Source organism: Cydia strobilella, chromosome 19 (genome assembly GCF_947568885.1).
Source record: "Cydia strobilella chromosome 19, ilCydStro3.1, whole genome shotgun sequence".
NCBI classification, from domain to species: domain Eukaryota; kingdom Metazoa; phylum Arthropoda; class Insecta; order Lepidoptera; family Tortricidae; genus Cydia; species Cydia strobilella.
In genome coordinates this window covers 4,277,749-4,295,936 of record NC_086059.1, presented here as the reverse complement: position 1 = coordinate 4,295,936, position 18,188 = coordinate 4,277,749, and the positions used below count along the sequence as shown (strand labels likewise).

Genomic DNA, 18,188 nt, shown 5'->3' with positions numbered 1-18,188 from the left:
GGAGTTGCAGGCGTACATAGGCTACGGAGACTGCTTAACATCAGGCGGGCCGTATGCTTGTTTGCCACCGACGTAGTATAAAAAAAAAGGTATAGGCTCTAGATAACAAGCACAAATAATCTAATTCAGTAATTTAGAACCTCAGAACACGCAAGATTTCCAGCAGCTATTAAATTATTATTCTTTACTCAACTGTACAAACATTTATCTTCCGATAACAGTGAAGACATACAAGGCAATAACTAACTACATATAACAATTCTAATACGGGTAATAACTCAATATGAACAGCTGTTTGTTGTCCTAATTGGCAACGCATGCGTGCGATTCGTTGCTATAATTAGGTATAGTTAAATATAATTGTAGCAATCGGACTAATCGGACCTACTTGCATTACAATGCCACATATTTATTAATATAAAGAACGTTTTGGATGTCAAAAACAAACGTTTCAGGTCTTGAAAATAAATTAGTGATGGAAAAACAACCGGGTATATACGTCATACGAAGATAATTAATACAGTGGAACTTCGATAGCACGAATCTCAAGAGAAACGCCAAAAACTTCGTGTTAACGAGGTTAGACTGAGGGAGGTCCTTATGGGTTTTTGTTCGTGTTAAAGGGGTTTCGAGTTACTGAGGTAAAATTCGTATTAGAGAGGTAAATTGGTTTTATTTAAAAGTCATAATTTTTAAATTGTTTAAAATAACACTTGCACAGTCTGGGCTTAGGTGGGCTATCAAAATCGCTGCCAACTTAGCTTGTTCTAACAGGTAGAGATAGAACAAGCTTTTTTCGAAATCACTCAAAATAAATTATTTTTCACATCACCTATTTGAAAAAGGGCTTATTCTTCCCCGCTAGGAGGGATCAAAGTGGCATTTTTCTTCCCTGATAGGAGGGACCAGTGATACTTTTCTGTTCTAAGACACGATTTTTTTCTTTTTTGCATACCATTTTTTTAGGTAATTAATATTTTGGAAAAATATTTTTCTCGTAGGTGATGTGAAAAACAGTATGTGTTACATGGTAGCAAAATTATTTCCATCTTGGGCGTTATCACTTGAATCCCTCACTACGCTCAAGGTTCTATTTTTGAATCCCTCGCTACGCGCAGGATTCAATTATAGAATCCTTCGCTTCGTTCAGGATTCGATGTACGCCCTCGCCGTAAATATGTCATTTTGCTTCCTTGTGACACAATCTACTATTTTTCACACACGCTCGTACCTAATAAAGGCTCTCTTAATTCTTCGAAAACTGATGAGAAAGTTGCTTTTTATTGCAGTTATTTCATGATAAATTTGAGTTGTTTCCTCATGTTGGCTGATTGAATTGACTAGTAGGTAAGTACATAGGTGTTGATTTGGAATGATAAATATTTAATAGCGTTTTTTAGTGTTCCACTCGGTAGCAAAGTGTGTTTAACTCTCACAAGTCACAACGCTCAAGATTCCACTTTCGAACCAAACTGAAATTTTGGAATCTCGTTTTTTCTGGTTATGTATCATTAGCAGTTAGCACGAGGAGTTAAACAACAACTTTTTCCCCTTTTGTAAAACAAGTAACTATTACTGATTGAATATAGGTACGAGTAAATTAGGTAATTAATATAAAAAGGATTTTTTTAAGTTTTAAAACATCACAACCTTTTGTATAGTATAGTGTACCACACATGTAATTTATTTTATTACTTTAATCTCTAAGCGCCGCTTGCACCATCCCACTAACCCGGGGTTAACCCAGTGTCAAATTGTAACTGGTGGTAACCATGGTAACTCCAGGTTTAACCGTTTAACGGTGCAAGTGGCGCTTAATTAAAGATATTTAAAAAAAGCGCTAATTCGATTAAATCCTCGATGAGAAAAAACTAATTTGCTCATTTTATTGGCAAAAGAACCGCAGACACGTTACAAATACAAAGACGAGTTTTGGTCATAAACAAAAATTAAAAACTTGTTTATGGTCGAAGCATTCAAGACTGCCATTAATAATATATTAGGATGCTACCTTGATGTTAGATGGTTAATAGCTGATACCGTTCTTCTCATTATGTTTTGAATGAGGGCTAACACGTATGAATTCGCTGCTAGGGGCGCTAGTGTGGATGGTGGTCTTCGCAAAGTTCGAAATGTCAAATGTCACTTGTCACTTCAATGACTGACAGAAGTTCTTTAGCATGGAGACTATATAAAGGAGCCAAATCTCTATGTATGAAAAGTGTCCATCAAAAAACAGTAATTAGGCGGCGCCACCATACACCGAAATACTACCAAAAACAACCTACGTAATTTGGTCGGGTTATTTGTTGCCTTATATGGCTTATGTCCCAGAGCCTAACTAGCGCCACCGGAGAGATTAGGAACTATTATTTAAAGCTGAAAGCGTTCACTTTTGCAACAATTCTGCCATAAGAGATGTGCATGCTTTCTGTACCATCCATATTCTTTAGTCTTTTGGACCACCATCAACAGATGCCAAAAGAACACCGTACCTCTTTGGTGCATGATAAACTATAGTTTGTCAAAGGACTGTCTTATTTCAAACATAGATAGAGAGAATCATATACTATCTTTGTCTTACACTAGACCTAGCACCCAAAAGAAAATGATGAGAATAGTTTTTTTTTGTTCTTATTTACTGACAATTTGGTTTTACCAACTATATACGTAAACGTGGCGGATTAGCCACGTGGCAAAAGTAAGTAGCAAATGTCACGGGCCCGCGCACCTACGCGTTGTGGCCGTAAAAAACCCAAGTTTCACTTCGTCCGACAAAATTAAAACAATCAATCGATCGGTTTATTTTTAGGATCAAATGTCTATATGGGACCCATTGCATTAAAGCAATACAAAAGTCAGAAATGATAGTCAAAGTCCGACAGTCGTGTCAGTCGTACTTACTTTACTCGCGAAACGTTCCAAACAAAACGATAGGTGAACGTGACGTCAAGTTCACTGAGAGCCCATTTTGAATGTATGGACAAAATAAGAAAATTGCGTTTTTGTCGGTGAAATATTGCGTTTATGTATAATAGTTGTTGTACAATACAATTGGATAAAATGTAAGAAATCGAATGGTACCCTTACTTTTTTCCTTTTTTGAAGTTGAAAAATTACTTAAATTTTGAAACTTTCAAGATAAATTACTCATTTGCTATCTATGTTACTAGATTTTGTTATAAAATTCAACATGTGTCATCAATCATCATCCCTATTAGCTACAGCCCTACAGGCCCCGCGCTGGCTTAATCCGGCACTGTACCTACGTAAATGCTATAAAATGCCGTTTTTTTTAAATCTATATTTTTTTTAAGGATGGGGTTTCGTCATTCAGTGACGCTGACGATGTCACCCCCGTAGTGAGATCTATAGTAATAATGTAGTAGTGCAGTATTACCTTCACCACTTAACAGGGTATTAGTTATGTAGGTATAGGTAACTATACATCATACCTACAGTTAGGTGCAAAACTGTCTAATACTAGCATCTTAGTATAATGTGTAGAAATACTAGAAATTGATGTCGATAAAAGGCAATAGGTATGTACGGTAACACTTTAATTGTTGATCCATTTAGGGTTCAAGCTAATTTGGTTGTAAATACTAACGGTATGAAATGTCCAATGTAAAGTAAACCCTAAATGGATAAACAATTAAAGTCCGTGACTGTAGATGTTTAATACATAACAATACCCCTTGATATTCGCTACAAAGCCGCCTAACAAATGATATAAGTGCTTGGCATTTACCGTTGTAATTATGTCCAAAACCTATAGTAGTTTTACGCAGCGTACCTACTACGTAGGCGAACAACACGCGAACGCGAAGCGATGCGGCGCGGGGTCAATCAATCCTTTGATACCTATAGAAGTGTCCTACGTGGGCGATCTCGTTGCGAACGTGAACGCCGTGGGCCCGCCGCGCCGCGCCGCGCCGCGCCGCTTCGCGTTCGCGAGTTGTTCGCTTACGTAAGACGCTGCGTTACCTTTAAAGCACTACATAAAGAACATGTATGTAGGGAACGTATGAGTGCAAAATTTACAGATGTATGTATACCTAATAATAATTCGTCGTTTTAGGTACAGTTCAGTGGCCGTCAGTGAAAAGGACCGCCTCGCCCAAGATGTTCAATCAAATATATCTCAACATGCACTCTACGCATTGACAAATAGATGCGTGTTCAGATATTTGTGAGAACCTTGTCCTCTCCGATAGGTACGTATATCTGATAGCGCTTATGGCTAAATGTTTTTTATTTATTTATTCACCTCTAGGGTTTATGTAATAATTGGCGAGATACCAGAACCATAAATTAAATTTAAGTAAATAATCACCTAAGTTACTATACCTACTACTTACCTACTTTAAAAGTAAACAGGGTCGTTCCAAACAGTGACCATCAACTTCCGGTTTTATGTAGGTTGGTACTTATAATAACCTGAGTAAAGGGATTCTCTTCAGAAGCTTCCGGTTTGTTTACCCATTTCATGTTACTTATCTAACACGCCTAATAACAAATAAAATAAATAATAGCAGAGAACTTCTCACTATTAGTAAGTTCTACATTAAGAATCTTATCAAAAGGATTACCTACGTTAGGAACCTACTAGAATTGTTTCACCTTATTTCTATTAATCGGGCATCTAAATGTAGAGATTATTACTTCTAATAATTGCTCACCGGTAGTAATTAGTGAGGAAATACAGATCACTCAATCAACAAACATAAACAATAAACACTTACCTTTCGCGGAAGCGCGTTGGGAGAGTCAACCCGTTCTTCCGGGTCCTATCCAGTTTCACATCCACTCCCTTTTGAAAGGGAATTCCGAAAACAGTAGAAAATAAACACAACACGTTCAAACGTAACAGTCACAATTATAGTCCTTCATTGTTTAAAAAACTTTCCAAGTCCACTTTCAAATTTAAAAAAAGTAATCATAAACAATCACGATAGTCTGGAATTCGTTTTTAAATTCGAATATGGAACGCGGAGCGCGAAATCGGCGGCCAGTCGCGTGTGTGCGGCGAAGAGGTTGGTTATCAACTGCACGGCACAGGTGAGGTTTAGGCGAGAGGCTGGGCGTACATTCCCATAGTAGAGGCGAGTCAGATGCTCCGCCGACCTGTGATATCGAGATGTTAACAATTATGTTTAATCGGAATGCAAGCTTATACTGGTTTATTAACTTGTAGATACCTTAAATAAGCAATTCGAATGAGACGTTTGGGTGTTTGAGGCCGCGTGAATGTAAAGGTTCAATTCGAACAGCCGGTTTCCTAGATGAGCCGGGGCTTGCCAGACGGTGCATTTACAAAACTGTCTGCTGGCATTTCTCCGATAGTCGTCTTATAGCTGAGGAGGCGACGATGCTAAATGCGTAGTAACTCGAGCGTCGTAGAGACCTATTGGAATTGAAAGATTAGATGATGGGAAGAAAAAAATGTTATATACCATTTTCTTTTTTAGCGAGCAAGAAAGCGTCGAGATTTTTAAAAAGGTAAAAAAAAACACCATATAGCGCGTCAGATATTGGTAGTGTCAGTCGCGCAACATGTCTCTGATAACAAGGGTATGTTAATCCGCCGGTTAATTTACATAGGCAGGGTAGTAATACGGAAGGGTAGAAAATTTGGAAAAAAGTAATTTACTTGAGCGTGTCAGATATTCAAAGGGGTTGTTAAATGGAAATGGACCCTACAAAAGTGTCTATTTCAATAATCTGACGCTTTCAGCGAACAGTAAGCAAATGGCAGGGTCACAAAGTTGCAAAAAAACAGCCATCTTGAAATACTCGAGCGTGTCAGATTATTATACAGACAGGTTCAAATTGATGTCCCAGTTATGTAAAACCTTAATGTGACGATAATGTGGAGCAGTATCTTTATTCTTACGATTTGAAGATGAAGAGAGAGAAGATTTTTCATTTTTCAAGATAACTATAAATTCCTATCCTATGTATTTATTTTATTTGTAAACCTAAAAAACTGAGCAGAAAGCCGCCAAGTAGATCAAAATCGACCAAGGGGTTCACGAGATATCACAGTTTGAAGATTTCTAAATAAATCTTGGTTAACAACGAATTTTTTTAAGCTCGAGTTAGTTCAAATGTAGCATCTTGGGCACCCCTGTTATTAACATTATTTAATTATATCGTTAAAAGCGTATTATTAAAATAATGACAACGGAGGGCTATATGGGGACAGTGTGAGAGAGAAAGTAAGGAAAAAAATGCAACAACTAAAAATATAAATAACAATAAAATTTTACACCTGTAAGTTATACTTAACCTAGATAAAATCTATAAAAGAGCTTAATTTACAAATAGGAGTCAGAGATAGCGAAAAAGTTGAAGGAAAAAGGGCTGGTTGCACAAAACTTCATAAACGATTTTTGACACTTCTGCTTGCTCAAATCGGCAGATTTTTTTTATTTAGTTATTCTTGCATTACTCGCTTCAAAATACAATAAAATCGAACGCGCTCGAGTAAGTCAAGGTCGCGATTTTTTTTTTGCAACTTTGTAACCCTGCCACTCGCTTACGGATCGCTAAAATCGTCAGATTATTGAAACGGGCACTATTTAACAAGTAATTAATTCACCATATCTTAATCTGACGCGCTCGAGTATGTCAAGGTGGCGATTTTTTTTTACTATTTTGACGGGCTGTCCTTGACCCTGCTCGGTGTCAAGGACGCATAGTTGGTGGAGATACTCAACAGGATGCAAGGTATCCCTCATATCCAAAAATCCCCTCTTGGGCTCCCCGACCATTATGGTTCGGTGGCCGTATCAGTTGTCTTTTGTACAATTCTTAATCTTTCAGTATTTTCTTGAAACGCTCAGCATTTTAGCCGTTTGTAAAATCGCAACAATCTGCTATTCTTATCATTTAATCTCAATTTCACTACTTAATACTTTTCCAAGACATCAATAAGACAAAAATAGAAAAAATAACCCCAACGCAATGAATCATACCTATCCAAGAAAACGTGCTTTCAAATAATAAATAAACCGCATCCAAATCGGTTTACCCGTTTAAGAGCTACGGTGCTACACACACACACACGTAGCGGTCAAACTTATAATTAGCTAACGCAACTCTATTTAGATTTAAAATCAATTTGTCCAGTCCAGAGGGCCTACGCAATTTGCGAACACCGAAGTTCGCAAATTGCGGGCATCTTTCTCTTTTACTAGTTACCTTTACTAATTAAGACGTAATTAGAGTGACAGAGAAAGATGCCCGCAATTTGCGAGGCCCTCAGGTCTGAGCTAAAAGCTAACACTGTAATTCCTACAATTGTCTGTAACTTGTTTAGTGAGCCAAATAAATAAAAATAAAAAATATTCATCAATAATATATTTAATCATGTATATTCTATACAGACGCAATCGTCTTGTTGTTTACTTGTTTCAGAAAATTAGAACTTATATGTATACGTTTGCGTACCTACTCGTAACGGCATACGTCGCGCGTCGTTTTAAAATCAGTTTAAATAAAAATGTTGATATATTTGACTTCACATACTGGGTAATGCACATGCGGAAATACAGGTCATGTTTAGGGGCCTTTTTTAAACTATTTACAATCCAAACCGCAAGAATCATTGATAATAGATGAAAAAAATAAAAACCGGACAAGTGCCATTCGGACTCGCCCACCGAGGGTTCCTTACTTTTTAGTATTTATTGTTATAGCGGCAACCGAAATAAATCATCTGTGAAAATTTCAACTGTCTAGCTATCACAGTTGATGAGATACAGCCTGGTGACAGACAGACACGAACAGAGGAGTCTTAGTAATAGGGTTCCGTTTTTACCCTTTGGCCTTTGGGTACGGAACCCTAAAAACACCTCCAATCAAATGCATTTGGCAGCCTAGTCGGAAGACAATTTTTCATGAAAATTAGTAAAAAGGTAAACAATCTTATTGTGTCTTTCTATTGAAAAATATTGTAAAATAATTGTTTATATTACTTATGAAAGCAAAAGAATATAAAAGATCGTATATGATTTATAATTGTAACATATTTGCTGTGACTTATTTTAAATAAAAAGACACGTAAAGATCGCTTACCTTCTTTCATGCTAAAACAAACGAACTATAGTATGAGAATTGTCACGTGATTTTTCGTAGCATCTGTCATCGTGATACATTTTTTTTTTAGTGTTCCGTGCATGGAGATTGGAGACTATATAAAGGAGCCAAATCTCTATGTATGAAAAGTGTCCATTAAAAACAGTAATTAGGCGGCGCCACCATACACCGAAATACTACCAAAAACAACCTACGTAATTTGGTCGGTTTATTTGTTGGTTCATGTTATACTCATGTCCCAGAGCCTAACTAGCGCCACCGGAGAGATTAGGAACTATTATTTAAAGCTGAAAGCGGTCGCTTTTGCAACAATTCTGCCATAAGAGATTGGCATCCTATAGTTCCGTGCAAAACTTTGTTTTGACAAACGGAACACTTATTTTTTTTAGTTTGGCGTTTATCGATGTACGAGTGTCATCTTGGATAGGCCCCCTGATCTATGAACGACTATAGACGCTATAAATGGAAAACAGTATACAATCCATACTTAATATCACAAAGTATAAACCAAAATCGCTTCCTGCTGTCTGTCTGTCCCTATGTATGCTTCGATCTTTAAAACTACGCAACGGATTTTGATGCGGTTTTTTTTAATAGATAGAGTGATTCAAGAGGAAGGTTTATATGTATAATACATCAGCATTGTACCCGTGCGTCGTACTTTATTAATAAAGAAAGTGAAAGTCTGTCGGTCTGTCTGTTACCTGAACCGATTTAGTTGAAATTTGGCATAGAGATAGTTTGAGTCCCAGGGAAGGACATAGGAAAGTTTTTATGTCGGAAATCATGCCTGAAGAGTGAAAAGGGGGGTGAAATTGAGAGATTTAATGAGTTGCCTGATAATCCATGTCAAGCAATTAAGCTTATGCTCAAATAGAATAATTGCTATTACACTTTATCCAGGCGCTAAACTTACGCTAGCTGCTGTTACTGATTCCACGCAGACGAAGTCGCACAAAAGATATATGAATTGATTATAACTTATTTCACATATATTGTTATTATAGAAACCTTATGCTTACACTAAAACTATAGTGTAGGTACCTCTATCGTCTATCGTGAACTCTGAATGATTATAATATAATTTCATAGAATGTTTTATTCATTTCACGAACAACTACTTTTGAAACATATTTTTTTACAAAACACTGGGTAATTTGTACAAAAATAATTTAGTGTCTCCTTTATCCAGTCTCAAAAAATTAGTCCTTTATAAAATAACATTTCTGTGACATAAAACATTCCACACCGCCTGTTGTTACGTAGTTATATTTTTCTCTTTAATTGCTTTGTAGTTTTACATGTGAAATGTATTGTTATTGGTACAATAAAATAATATTTACTTACATTCTATGAATGAAATGTAACCTTTGTCTAATGTCTATATCTGACATGGCAAATGATGATCCGAGAGTTCCTCCAAATCACTTTTAGATAGAGGTAATAAAAAAAAATTACGAAATAAGTTTTTACCGTATTTATATTAATTGTTACATTTCTAAATATAAGAAAACCTGTTGAACTACCAAACATGTCCAGAATCATTTGACATTCACAGTTACTCCATACAAAATTCAGCTGTCACAGGGATTATCATTAGCCGCGTCAGGCATAATGTGTCACTATCAGAGACAATGTACTGTATTATGTAAGTAGGCGCCTGCAAAGGTCTTCTTTCCCTAAAACCAACACATCTTACGTAATAATACCCACACAGCACAGTTTAAACAGTTTATCACCGACGGTGGTATCCGCCATGCTTCTTTAAGTCCTATAACGGTCTCACATCCTTATTCAGGATCTGCGCTGGGTTCTGCATGTCCAGCTGGCACTGAGCAATGTCACTGAGGGCACCCTGGATCTTCTCTAGCAGAATCTCACCTTGGCGGACAGCCTGCAGACAAAAACATGTAAAATAAATATACTTTCCTTTGAATTTTTATTTTTATTACTTTATTACCCGTTAAACAGGCGCCCATGCTACAGTGCAATGAAACTACTACAACACCATTGACTGCCACAATCAGCCTTAGTTGATAAGGATACAGTATAAATGAACACACACACTTATAAAGTTTACTATCCCATGTTTAAAATAGTTGTGGTAGTCAAAATGTGTCATTTTCAATCAAAAAGTACCACATTGTCGCTTGCCATAAGGATGCTCTGACAGGTTATTTGTTTAAAGATACAATCCAATTTTGTCCTCATGGTAAGCGACAATGTGGTACCTTTTGCTTGAAAACGTCACAAATGTACATATAAAATGTTTGTAAACATTTATTTAGATATGTAACATTTTAGTAATAAAAATATGTGACGTTTTCAAGCAAAAGGTACCACATTGTCACTTACCATGAGGACAAAATTGGATTGTATCTTTAAACAAATAACCTGTCAGAGCATCCTTATGGCAAGCGACAATGTGGTACCTTTTGATTGAAAACGACACATATGATAAAAATATACTACTTCAATTATTTTATATAAATTAAGCCCATCCAAAAGACTTGAAAGAACTCTTATCATTCAAACGCGAGAGGTATAACTAGTCACAAATGCAAAATATATTAGTAGCGTTAGAGGGGCAGATGTTCAAGACAATTTTACTAACCTCTTCAAGCCTCTCCGCAGCTTCCTTATTCTCAGCCTCCAAACGCCTCAAACTCTGTACTTGCAACTCTGTAGAGCTTTCCTCACTCGGAAGCGACTCGATCAGGGTATCAATATCCTTAGCACAGCGCGAGATCAAAGTAGCGAACAGGAGAGCGTAGTCTTCCTGGCTTTGCTGTTGTTGCGGAGTTTGAGAGCCACTACGGTCGAAACCAGGGAACTTGCTAGGCGTAGAGAACTGCTGAAGTATGCCGATGCTATTGCAAAAGTGCTCCGCTTGCTAAAACAAACACACTCTTTAAAATGAGGACACACTTCGTCACGTAAACTACCGTCACCGTCGGTACGACGCTTACCTGATTTATTGTGTCTTGTAATTGGGTAAGGCGGTCTGCCATTGTTAATGCAAGTATTTGGATAAAGTATAAGTTTGAAAATGAAAAGTTTTGTTACTTAATGTGTGGAAAATGTAGAGATCTACTAGAATTTGCTAAAATAACAACGAAATTATTGAATCTAAAAATTCATCATATGTCAAAGTGACAGTTGTTATGTTATCCACAGATAGTGACAGATATGGTACAATACTGCCTGTATGCCGTTCCACACCATCGCACCGCACCAAGGTCATTTTGCGACGCAACCATAAGTAAGAGCGAGAAAGAGATATCGCTTTCTCGCTCTTACTTAAAGGGTATATAATACACCATCGCACCGCACTGCGACCTTGGAGTAGTTCTAGGAATAGGTAGTACTGGCGTGGGCTTCCACACTATCGCACCGAACCGTCAAAACGGTGCGATCCTATCTTACAGACTGCCGCACACGCGTTCCAGTGTTGCCAAGTGTCCCATATTCTATGTTTTTCATTTTTTTTTCATATAGTCCGTCTAGCCATTTTCGTCAGTAGAAAAAGCGGCAAATTTAAAAAATATAGGCCGAAGGGTTATCGTCCCATAGAAAATTTGAATTTCGCGCCTTTTTCTACTGACAAAGTTGTTTGACCGGCTGTAAAGTATCGTCCGATTGTCTCAAGAGCTAAAGCGCTTCACACACTACAGTATAGTCTGTCAAGCTCGCGTATGTTAGTGTAGTCTGTCAAGCTCGCGGATGTAAAGCTCGCTCCAGACTACGCGGCGTGAAGCCGCGAACGCGAGTGTAAAGTCGATTTCGCTGATAATTAGATTCCACACTCGCGTTCACAGCTTCGCGCCGCGATTTGCGCACGAGTGTGGAGGTAGCTTAAAGTTAATAAGCCGGATAGAGTACACTGGCCAAAAAGTGTGTCCACTTCTGTGGAAGTGGGCCGTTGCATCTCTTTCTAATTAGGGTGACCATAAGTCATATGCATGTGGGGTATTAGGATAAGTTGGAATGTATAGTTTGGCCAAGTTCTTTTCTCATTCTTGCAGTCAGAGAGAAATGAGAGAATCATACTGTATTTTTCCTATGAAGGGATACAGTTTTTTTCTCTTCTGTAACGCTTCACACAACCTTACTTAATTTAATCGTTATAAAATTTGTTACAGATGGGCGTAATCGCGATCATGGTCGATTGTGAGGAAGGTGGTCCGCCGTACGTGCATCAAAAACACAGATATAAGTGAGAGCGAGACAGATATCCAGGCTCGCGGACCAATACGCCCGTCTATTACAGTAACTAAGGCGCTTATTGTCACTGAGAAAAGCATACTTATAGCCCGCTCCACAATCGTGCGCGAATCGCGGCTTAGTAACTTTAGGAAAACAAATAAACAATCACTAAATTCATACTAAAAAACAAAGTCCCCCGCCGCGTCTGTCTGTTTGTATTTTCGCGATAAACTCAAAAACTACTGAACTGATGTTCATGCGGTTTCCACCTATCAATAGTGATTCTTGAGGAAGGTTTAAGGGCCCTCCACACTCGTGCGCGAAGCCGCGATTCGCGCATGAGTGTGGAGGGACCTTTAGGTGTATTTTCTGTTAAGGGTAACCCGTGCGAAGCCGGGGCGAGTCGCCAGTATGAAATAAAACATTATTGTATTAGGGTAAGCAGTTTGTCTAATTATTATGAAGTACAGGGAAATATATCACAATCCTTTAATGAAGATAAATGCACGCAAAGTAATCTTGAAAGCGAACATACACTATAGTAACCTAATCATTGTGATGAATACATACGAACTAATTTGCAACGCAGCGCAAATCACGCGGAAAGTATCTGAAGATAGTGCAAATTCAGATCCATAAAAAATATGTACCTAAGTAAGGCTTTAATACTTTAAATGAAATCTATTGTGTAACAAATGTTACCAATAAAATGCGAGTAATTTTCGTTACACAATGTAAAAATAAAATAAAATTTAATTGGCAAAAACGTCTTTGGTAAAAATACAGGTATTTTTTTAAACTGTTGTATCACAAAAATAAATATCTTAAAATTATCCAACAATAGACGAATAGATAGAAAAAAATTAAAACGAGAAAGTTGTTTAATACATATCCGAGATATATATTTCCTTATTTACCACCACTTTGTTTAAAAGGAAAACTAACAATAAAGTTTCTTTTTATCAAAGGACTGTCTCATTTCAAACATACAAAGTATCATACTATCTTTGTCTTACACTAGTACTAGCACCCAACAGAAAATGATGAGTATAGTTTTTTTGTTCTTATTTACTGACAATTTGGTTTGACCAACTATAGTTACAGAAGAACCTTGATAAGATGAATCGATAACACGAAATAAAATAGGTTATTTCATTATTTCAGTAATAAAAATAAAGTATTTCCAGTTAAAACAGTCACTAACAAAAATGTGAAAATTCCAGTTATTAGATCGGATAGTGACAATGACAGGGGCAAAAAAAACAGTTATAGTTGGTCAAGCAAATCTTGTCAGTAGACAACGGCGCGAAATTCAAAATTTCTATGAGACGATAAGTACGATAACCCTACATTTTTTAAATTTGCCGCCTTTTTCTACCGACAAGATTTGCTTGACCAACTATAGCTATACAATAAAAAGCAAACAAGATGAACCTATCTACAACTATCTCAGAAATCTGTCGAAATATTAGTAGTATACATAGATATCTTAGATTTGCTATACCTGCCTATCTTTCCTTACTACCTATGAATGAAAATGAACTACACAGAATAAATGATAATGAACAGTGAACTACTATATGATATGAACAACGCGTGATATGTTCTTACACTAGTGATAACGGCAGCATGATAGAAATATGTGCAAATTGCAATTAAAATCTAATAAATTTAATATAACTTATAATACAAATATCAAAGACTAGAATGAGTGTTGTATAAAAAAATACTTACATTTAATAATTACTATTTTCTATGCCATGTAGGTACAAAGATAATATGGTTAAGTACATATATCAGCTTTCGGTTCATTCAGCATAGTGCTAATTTTACATATAATGTCCTGTAAATAATGGACAACCTTACCTTGAATGTGTCGTCAGAAATATTCCAAAATTGCGAAATATCCATGTGGAAAATTTTCGGAAACTTCTTTTATTTTCTGTATGGGAATCGTCATTTATCAATCAAATCAATCAATCAATCAAATGTTTTATATTTCCAAAATGAAAGTTTGTTCTATCGCCTGTGCAATTTTCCTGAAATCTCCGAGAACTTTATCGAAACTCCGCAATTTGCACATCTGAAGTTGTCCATAATTTACAGGACACCCTTTATAACGTCCAATACTAAATGAATACTGAAATTAAGAATTAACAAGCAGTCAAACTCGAAAACACAAAAAATATCAACAGATACTCGCAAGAGCTAGTGTTTATAAAGTTTAAAATTAAAACTAAAAGGAACAAGTGACTAGTAGGTACAGGTAACACACAACTCAAGTTACGATGGACTTAATTAACAGTCTTTTAGGGTGAAAGGTCTTATTTTAAGCATCAAGTTAGTACTTAGCTAATTATAATAATGAATGAAATAAAACTATGAAAACGGATTATATCGCGTATATTGAATTTATAATACATCCCGACGTTTCGAACTCTTTACAGCGTTCGTGGTCAACGGGTGACTGAGGAAAAATTACAAAGTGCAAAAAGTTTTTTATCGCGTATATATATATATATATATATATATCTTTACTTAAAATAATTGTAGTGTATAACTAGCCTTATGAACCGATTTTGCATGTACAACCAGCCTTAAAGTTTGTAGTCTATGATTGTTCATTATTTTAGTATGTGGGTATTTTTGCACTTTGTAATTTTTCCTCAGTCACCCGTTGACCACGAACGCTGTAAAGAGTTCGAAACGTCGGGATGTCGGGAAATTCAATATACGCGATATAATCCGTTTTCATAGTTTTATTACATGAGTAACTATCGCGGTAACCGAAGACAATATTCTATAATAATGAATATTATCCGAAAATAATACGATATTAAATCGAAATTTAACCCTATAACTGGCAATTGAATATTCTTATTTGTTTTAATTTTAGTCTGCTGTGTGAAGAAAATTATTTGTATATTTATAAGAGTAACTTTTGCAATACATAGGAAATATATATTAACTTAAAATTTATGCTCTATTGCATTATGAGGCTGCATAGCATAAGAATTATTTAAAATTCAGTCAGAGTATGATTTAATATTATGCGTCATAATAGGAATATGCACTGTCAAATATAGGGTTAAAGTATTAGGCATATTTTTGTCACACAGGGAACCAGGTGATCATTGTAATGTTCATAAAATAATCAAGCATCTTATGTATAACTTAGGTTGACTATGGTCATCTCACTTGAATATAATGTTTTGAGACTTTTGAGTTTATTTGTGACATGTTGAATAGTTTGCATTGTATTATTTATATGCTTAATGGCAAAATATGTTGATCCATCTTATAAATACAAGCAAAAAGTATACAATAACATTTAAAACAATACAGTAAAAACATTTTCAAAATGACATGTGATACATGAGCATTCACAACATTTGATACATTGTAATTACTTACACATAATATACATCATGGATTCAAGATTCAAAAATATATAATTATTTTGCTAGAATACCTAATTTACTTCTCATTTCAGAGTCGACAGGTAAAGCCATTGCCCACTTTCGTAAGCCTACCAGGATGACAGAACTGAGTACTAATACAGCACCCATCACAGACGCTTTACTCGGCATCTCATTGAAAAACATGACTTGCCAAAGAAATGCAAAAACAATGTCTGCAGAGCGGGCTATAGCCACTGGTCCTGCTTGCTCCATTTGTAATGCCATTGTGAGCAGTATCTGTCCCAAATAACTAAACAATGCAAGACAAACAACCAGGAACCGTTCTGTACCACAGTTTGGCATGCACAACACACCGGCAATAATCGAGTAGAACAGAGTTTGCAAAATAGCATACATTCCAAAATTCGTCATTATAACTGAGAAATGGAGACCTTTCAGTATTCTCAATAATACATAAGCATTGGCGCCAAAAATTGTAGAACCAAAGGCTGCCAAAGCTCCCTTTACTGTATTATAATGGTAATTCTGATGAACCTCCTCATCCCCTCCAAATAGAAACGGGGGATTGGTAATCAAAATAACCCCTAATAGAGTTAATACAATGGATACTATATTCCAAATGCCGCATGGCTCTTTTAACAGTACACAAGCAAATATTGAGACAAAGACAGGCACTGAAAATACAATAACTGAGGCATCGGCCAATGGCATGTGCCGAAAGGCATAAAAACTGGACAATAAACCAATTGTGCCCATCAGTGACCGTAAAGCGAGCATTAACCTCTTACCTTTCGGAAATATAGGTTGATTTGTGTAGATTACTATAGGAATTGTAGGTAAGAGTATTCCTATGAACCTGCACATGGCCAGTTGTATAGGATCCACATTCACAAGACTCTTTACAATCACAGAGCATAGTGAGAAGAATAAGGATGAGAGTGTGGCCAGTATCAAACCGAAGAATGGGCAGCGTTTAATAAGCGGACGCTTGTTTTCCAGTAAATTCGGTATGCTTTCATCGCCGCTTCCTGCTGAGAGGTCTACGAGGTGTTGTAGCTCTAAGTGTTCCGGCATTTTTCTTCGAACCAGTCCTGTAACCGCACCCAGTATTGTACCACCACCACCGCCACCCATAAAAGATTACGCTACCAAACAATACATTTACAACTTACCCATACAGTGTTTTTAATTGAGTAGGTATTCAAATGTTTCTAATAACAATATACAATGCCTTAAATACCTCGTCGTTCATAATAAATAGACAATGTTTTGTGTAATATTCTTGAATTCGACATGTATTTTAATCCCCTCGCCCCATTGCTTGACAGAACAAATCTGAAATTTCCATTCAGAATGAAAATGAAAATATCCAGTGTTGCCAACTCGGAATTTGAAAAAATGCCAGATTTATGTCTAAATTATGCCATAAATATGCTAAATAATTTTGAAATGTGCTAAAAAAGATGCTAAAATATTATAGGTAACTAAAAACCGGCCATTATGACATATGACATGACATTGACTATACCATAGATAACACAAAAAGATTAGTGGGTGTAGACGAGACAATTTTTTCGCACAATCTGATTGACAATTTAATTGGTAACGCGTATGAAAAAAAGGTCGCGGTGCGGTGCGGCTTATTATAATTCCTCGTATGTATAAAATTTCCTTCGACGGTTGTGCCATGGATTGTCTATCACTGACAAGTAAGTTTCAAGCTTGGCTTAGGGACATAATCACTTGATTCACTAAATTATGCTAAAAAGATGCCAGATGCTAAATGGAAATTTTCGATGCCAGAGAGTGTGAAATTATGCCATATCTGGCACCAATTATGCCAAGTTGGCAACACTGAAAATATCAGAGATGACAACTAGCTGTCAATTTATTTGCGTTCAGAAACTATAGTTGGTCAAGCAAATCTTGTCAGTAAATAAGAACAAAAAAACTATACTCATCCTTTTCTTTTGGGTGCTAGTACTAGTGTAAGGCAAATATAGTATGATTATCTCTGTCTATGTTTGAAATGAGACAGTCCCTTGACAGACTATATCTCGAAAGTCAAAATCTCTATCGTTTTTCTAAAGTTCGTTGTTTGCCTCTCTCTCTAACACGCTAATTGGTTAGGTAGAAACTCAGAATAATGACTAAAGCATAGAAGTCGGGCAAAAATGCTTCGCAAATATGTATACCCGTACTTTACTTCCTTACGAATTAGATAATGTGCCGAAAAGAGATGCATATATGCTTGTTATTTCTCATTTACGTACGGTGTCATAAGTTTGATAATTTTCTAGGGATGTAACTGTGTCGACTTTTTATATCGATAAATTATGCATAAGTTTATGTGCCGTGTAAAAGAATAATCACGAAAATGGCAAATTGATAATAGTCTGGCTAATGAAAGTTGAACCTGAAAAAACGCGGCAATTTCAAGAAATCTGTAGCAGGCGG

At 36.3% G+C, this 18,188-nt stretch overlaps 2 protein-coding genes across 2 annotated transcripts; both read right to left on the bottom strand.

Moving 5' to 3' along the window:
• Window positions 1-7,352: 7,352 nt before the first annotated feature.
• On the bottom strand, window positions 7,353-11,249 carry LOC134749843 (mediator of RNA polymerase II transcription subunit 21). Its single transcript, XM_063684842.1, has 3 exons — window positions 11,073-11,249; window positions 10,718-10,996; window positions 7,353-9,997 (listed from the first exon to the last, which is right to left on the bottom strand). The coding sequence occupies exons 1-3, from the start codon at window positions 11,112-11,114 to the stop codon at window positions 9,875-9,877; spliced, it is 444 nt and encodes a 147-aa protein (XP_063540912.1). The 5' UTR covers window positions 11,115-11,249; the 3' UTR covers window positions 7,353-9,874.
• Window positions 11,250-13,231: 1,982 nt separating this feature from the next.
• Window positions 13,232-17,065, bottom strand: LOC134749842 (solute carrier family 35 member G1). The gene is made up of 2 exons (XM_063684841.1): window positions 16,904-17,065; window positions 13,232-16,822 (listed from the first exon to the last, which is right to left on the bottom strand). The coding sequence occupies exons 1-2, from the start codon at window positions 16,905-16,907 to the stop codon at window positions 15,765-15,767; spliced, it is 1,062 nt and encodes a 353-aa protein (XP_063540911.1). The 5' UTR covers window positions 16,908-17,065; the 3' UTR covers window positions 13,232-15,764.
• Between the last annotated feature and the right edge of the window lie 1,123 nt (window positions 17,066-18,188).